Source organism: Rhinoraja longicauda, unplaced genomic scaffold (assembly GCF_053455715.1).
Source record: "Rhinoraja longicauda isolate Sanriku21f unplaced genomic scaffold, sRhiLon1.1 Scf000382, whole genome shotgun sequence".
NCBI classification, from domain to species: domain Eukaryota; kingdom Metazoa; phylum Chordata; class Chondrichthyes; order Rajiformes; family Arhynchobatidae; genus Rhinoraja; species Rhinoraja longicauda.
Window position 1 is genome coordinate 1 of NW_027601599.1, and position 5,713 is coordinate 5,713.

The following is a 5,713-nucleotide window of genomic DNA, read 5'->3' on the forward strand; positions in this document are numbered from 1 at the left end:
GCACTACCCTGTAAAAATTTCAGATTTAAATTCAACACATAGGCACCTTCTTAGTTTTGTTTTGTGATTTATGGATTTTTCACATGTGAATATCTCATAATGACACATTTGTGGGTAAGCAGTATATTGCACCAACCCCCTTCAATTTTACATCATTCAAAAGTGAACTTCATAAACAAGCATAACACTTTATTTCTGTCATTCATGGTAAGATTTACATCATTTTGTGTGTGAGATATACAGGGTTGCACTGTTTCGCATATCAGCTAACCGATGAAAAGATCAGGTCCTGATTTATACCAGCTCTTCACCCCCCCCCCCCCCCCCTTGTCCCCCAACCTGAAACATCACCCATCCTTTTTCTCCAGAGATGCTGCCTGACCCGGTGATTTACTCCAACACTATCTATTTGAATTGGATTCATGCTTCTGCACCAGGTCATTTTAGTGTCTGACAAGGGTTTAAAACTAATCAATTCACCAATTGAAAATTTCTTGGCTCTAAGTATTGTTAAATGTCTTTTCAATTATATTGTGGATACAGTAGAGTTCTATTGTTCTATTGTTTGCAAATACTTAATCTCTGTTTCCATGACTTTTTAAAATAAAACAAAAAGAGATAGAGCTCGTGGAGGTGAAATTAAAATTAACAGAGAAAGCAAAGAAGAACAGTTCATTAAATATGATCAATTCGCCAGATACAGAGAGTGGATCTCCAGTGCAAATATTCAATCAGTAACATCCAAAGTTTAAAGATCACGAAGCAGCAACTCTTCAAGAACTAGTTATAAATGTTAATTATCAACTTCTCCAAGAAGCTGAAAAAAATAATTGTTTGCAAACATTTTATATACGAAGAAATCGCATAGTTATGAACACTGCCGAGTCTCGCACACAGAATCTGTCTACTAAAATGGCGCTGAAATTGACCCATGCCCAACTACGGTTTTCAGAGTCGAGTGGTCCATCTTGGTACTCCAGTAACTTTGGCGCTGACAAACCTGCAGCCAATCGCAGCGCTTGAACACTGTGAGCGACAGTCTGTATACCAGCCAATCACAAGCTGTGGGCCGGCCCTTCACCAACGCTTTTAAAAGCCGCTCCCAGAGCCGGCTCCGTCATTCCAGTCCCTGTACTTCACACTGAGTTCCGCTGTTGAAGGGGAATGGCCCGGACCAAGCAGACAGCGCGCAAATCGACCGGAGGGAAAGCTCCTCGCAAACAGCTGGCGACCAAAGCAGCGCGGAAGAGCGCTCCGGCCACGGGTGGAGTGAAGAAGCCTCATCGCTACCGGCCCGGCACCGTGGCTCTGAGAGAGATCCGGCGCTACCAGAAATCCACCGAGCTACTCATCCGCAAACTGCCCTTCCAGCGCCTGGTGCGGGAGATCGCTCAGGACTTCAAGACAGACCTGCGCTTCCAGACCTCGTCCGTCATGGCCCTGCAGGAGGCCAGCGAGGCTTACCTGGTGGGGCTCTTTGAGGACACCAATCTCTGCGCCATCCACGCCAAGCGAGTCACCATCATGGCCAAAGACATACATCTGGCCCGCCGCATCCGCGGGGAGCGCGCCTGAACACGGCCTCGACTCCACTGATGACGAACGGCTCTTTTAAGAGCCACCGACCCGGCTGAAGAAAGAGCTGTGCCCCCCATTGTCTTGTTATATTGCTGTCCCCGTCTTTCCGTATAAATGGCAGCGGAATAACTTGCAGAGCGGAGTCTGAACCCGTTAACTCGATTTTCTTGGGTGTCAATTCCAACCATCAAATGTGGCTGGGTTATGAGAATATTTGGGGTTCCCGTCTAGACGCCGGCGAGCTAATGGCACCCATCCCCCCTGACTTTCCCTTTTCAGATATCGAACGGTCTGTCCTCAGCAGGGGCCTCACCTTTGTTCCTCTCTGCCCCCACATCAACGAGTTCCGGGTCCACCACGACGTGGAGCTCTACTTCCGTCGCCTCTGTCCCCGAGCCTTTTTCCATGGGAAGGAGTCCTCACTACCCAGTGATGACCCCATCTCCAGCAGATCCCCTCCTCTTGGACTCCCCTGGTTGGCCAACTACCCTCACTAGAACCTTTCATTTCCAACTGCCGGCATGACATCAACCACCTCAAATTCACCACTTCCCTGAATTTTGTGATACCTTTGATCTGTACCAGCATCTGCAGTTATTTTCCTACTCCTCATTTGCGTACAGTCAGCTCTTAAATAGCGCGCACGCACTTTCCGCGCAATTACCATCTCCGACCGTTCCTGCATTGGTATAGGGGAATTGCAGAAGTTCCAGAATATGAGCTGCTTGGAACACAAGGGTACCTGAACCATGTATGTACAGCCACACCCCAGGATATTGCTGGCGGCTACACCTCTTCCCTTGCATGTTACCGTGCTCTAGAAGATGCATTTAATGGTCTTTTCTGGAAGTCCAGCTAGACTGGTAGATGTTAAATTTCAACGATAGCCATTGGATTGCTACCATGAATTCTTGTAATAAAAGTTTAGCATAATAAAACATTCACCTCGCACGAAACGTTATCCCCTTAAAACCTGTTTGTACACTGCAAATGGATTAATCATGTATTGTCTTTCTGCTGACTGGTTAGCACGCAACAAAAAGCTTTTCACTGTATCTTGGTACAAGTAACAATGAACTGAACTGCATTTGGAATTTGTTTTGTTTAGTATTTAGTTTAGAGGTACTGCGAGTCCGCACCGACCAGCAATCCCCACACATTAACACTGCCCTGCACACACTTGGGACAATTTACACTTGTACCAAGGGAATTTACCAACAAACCTGCACTTATTTGGAGTGAAACCAAAGATCTCAGAGAAGAGCCACGCGGTCACGGAAATAGCAGGGGACCGGGGGTCAAATGAGATGGAGGAACTGAGTGAAATCCAGGTTAGTCGGGAAGTTTTGTTAGGTAAATTGAATGGATTAAAGGCCGATAAATCCCCAGGGCCAGATAGGCTGCATCCCAGAGTGCTTAAGGAGGTAGCCCCAGAAGTAGTGGATGCATTAGTGATAATTTTTCAAAACTCTTTATATTCTGGAATAGTTCCTGAGGATTGGAGGGTAGCTAATGTAACCCCACTTTTCAAAAAGGGAGGGAGAGAGAAAACGGGGAATTACAGACCAGTTAGTCTAACATCGGTAGTGGGGAAAATGCTAGAGTCAGTTATTAAAGATGGGATAGCAGCACATTTGGAAAGTGGTGAAATCATTGGACAAAGTCAGCATGGATTTATGAAAGGTAAATCATGTCTGACGAATCTCATAGAATTTTTTGAGGATGTAACTAGTAGAGTGGATAAGGGAGAACCAGTGGATGTGTTATATCTGGACTTCCAGAAGGCTTTCGACAAGGTCCCACATAAGAGATTAGAATGCAAACTTAAAGCACATGGTATTGTGGGTTCAGTATTGATGTGGATAGAGAACTGGCCGGCAGACAGGAAGCAAAGAGTAGGAATAAACGGGTCCTTTTCAGAATGGCAGGCAGTGACTAGTGGGGTACCGCAAGGCTCAGTGCTGGGACCCCAGCTATTTACAATATATATTAATGATTTGGACGAGGGAATTGAATGCAACATCTCCAAGTTTGCGGATGACACGAAGCTGGGGGGCAGTGTTAGCTGCGAGGAGGATGCTAGGAGGCTGCAAGGTGACTTGGATAGGTTAGGTGAGTGGGCAAATGCATGGCAGATGCAGTATAATGTGGATAAATGTGAGGTTATCCACTTTGGTGGCACGAACAGAAAAGCAGACTATTATCTGAATGGTGGCCGATTAGGAAAAGGGGAGATGCAACGAGACCTGGGTGTCGTGGTACACCAGTCATTGAAAGTAGGCATGCAGGTGCAGCACGCAGTGAAGAAAGCGAATGGTATGTTAGCATTCATAGCAAAAGGATTTGAGTATAGGAGCAGGGAGGTTCTACTGCAGTTGTACAGGGCATTGGTGAGACCACACCTGGAGTATTGCGTACAGTTTTGGTCTCCTAATCTGAGGAAAGACATTCTTGCCATAGAGGGAGTACAGAGAAGGTTCACCAGATTGATTCCTGGGATGGCAGGACATTCATATGAAGAAAGACTGGATAGACTCGGCTTGTACTCGCTGGAATTTAGAAGATTGAGGGGGGATCTTATAGAAACTTACAAAATTCTTAAGGAGTTGGATGCAGGAAGATTGTTCCCAATGTTGGGGAAGTCCAGAAGAAGGGGTCACAGTTTAAGGATAAGGGGGAAGTCTTTTAGGACCGAGATGAGAACGTTTTTTCACACAGAGTGGTGAATCTGTGGAATTCTCTGCCACAGAAGGTAGTTGAGGCCAGTTCATTGGCTATATTTAAGAGGGAGTTAGATGTGGCCCTTGTGGCTAAAGGGATCAGGGGGTATGGAGAGAAGGCAGGTACACGATACTGAGTTGGATGATCAGCCATGATCATATTGAATGGCGGTGCAGGTTCGAAGGGCCGAATGGCCTACTCCTGCACCGACTTTGTTTCTATGTTAACTGTTCAATCTCCCTCCATGCAGTATCCCAAATTAAACTTCACACAATTGTTTTGGTCTTTTCATGACATATTTTTGTGGCTCTGAAAAGAGCCGTTGTATCTGTTATAAATGATCTGCTTCACTCAGGTGCTCTCTTGCTGCACCGAACCAGCTTGGTTTCCTTTCTCGGAGTTCAATGTCTCAGCCAGATCATTTTCTGTTTTCTTCAGCGGTCTGGTTGGTTTCCTCGGCTTTGTCCTTTGGCGATTTCCAATCTCGCCCTTCCTGGCTGCTCTTGTTCTCAGGGCATTTTTCAGCTTTCTTCCACCTTTCGCCAACTTCCTGTGGCCGTCCTTCATTCTCCGCCGGGACGGCCCTTTCTTTCTGGGTTTCTTCGCGGGAGCGGGTCTTTTAGCCGCGTGTTTGCCCCTCGGTTTTTTGGTGACCGCGGCACCAGATACAAACACCCGCGGCACCTCATCCTTCTGCTCCTTGCTCAGTTTGAAGGAGCCGGAGGCGCCCGTGCCCGTGACGTTCACTAAGGAGCCCTTGTTCATCAGGGTCCTGACCGCGTGGTTGATCCGAGAGTTGTTCTTCGTCACGTCGTAACCACTGCCCGAGAGCATCTTCTTGACACTGACTAACGAGAGCCCACGTCGCTCATGCGTAGCTGCCACTGCTTGCAAGATTAACTTGGACACTGTGTCCTTTTTGGTCATCTGCGGGCCCTTGGTCTTCCTCTTGGCACGTTTGGCGCGTGCAGTGTCGGTCATCGCTGTAATTAAAAACTTTTCCCCCTTTGATCTCTGTTCGTCTGCCTCGCTCCGCCGGAATGAAATGTTTCCAGCCGCTGCCGCTATTTAACTGCATGTGTCGGACGCTGCAGAGTCAAGCAGCTCAAAGATCTGTTTCAGAATTTCCTCTCATTAAATGTATAAATATAAACAGCACCTGAGTCAGTTTTTTCACTAAATTCATTTACCAACAACAAATATTGGAGAAAAACAAAATGTCGTTTTGTTGAAAGTACTTAACTTTTTTTCTTTTTTGGTATCCGGGCGGCGCCGGGGAATCGATCACATCAATAATTGGAGAGGCACACAACATGGAAAACCATGACTTAATCAGAGCAGCGCAATAATCCAATGTCTTTAGATTCAATATTTGTCAGTGAAGTGCAAACCGCCGGCCTAGAACACACATATG

At 46.6% G+C, this 5,713-nt stretch overlaps 2 protein-coding genes across 2 annotated transcripts; one reads left to right on the forward strand and one right to left on the reverse strand.

Annotated features, from left to right (window-relative positions):
* Nucleotides 1–1,164: 1,164 nt before the first annotated feature.
* LOC144590901 (histone H3-like) lies at nucleotides 1,165–1,575 on the forward strand. The gene has a single exon (XM_078395264.1). The coding sequence runs from the start codon at nucleotides 1,165–1,167 to the stop codon at nucleotides 1,573–1,575; it is 411 nt and encodes a 136-aa protein (XP_078251390.1).
* Nucleotides 1,576–4,544: 2,969 nt separating this feature from the next.
* Nucleotides 4,545–5,280, reverse strand: LOC144590902 (histone H1-like). The gene has a single exon (XM_078395265.1). It carries the CDS (start codon nucleotides 5,278–5,280, stop codon nucleotides 4,651–4,653), a length of 630 nt encoding a protein of 209 aa, XP_078251391.1. The 3' UTR covers nucleotides 4,545–4,650.
* Nucleotides 5,281–5,713: the final 433 nt, after the last annotated feature.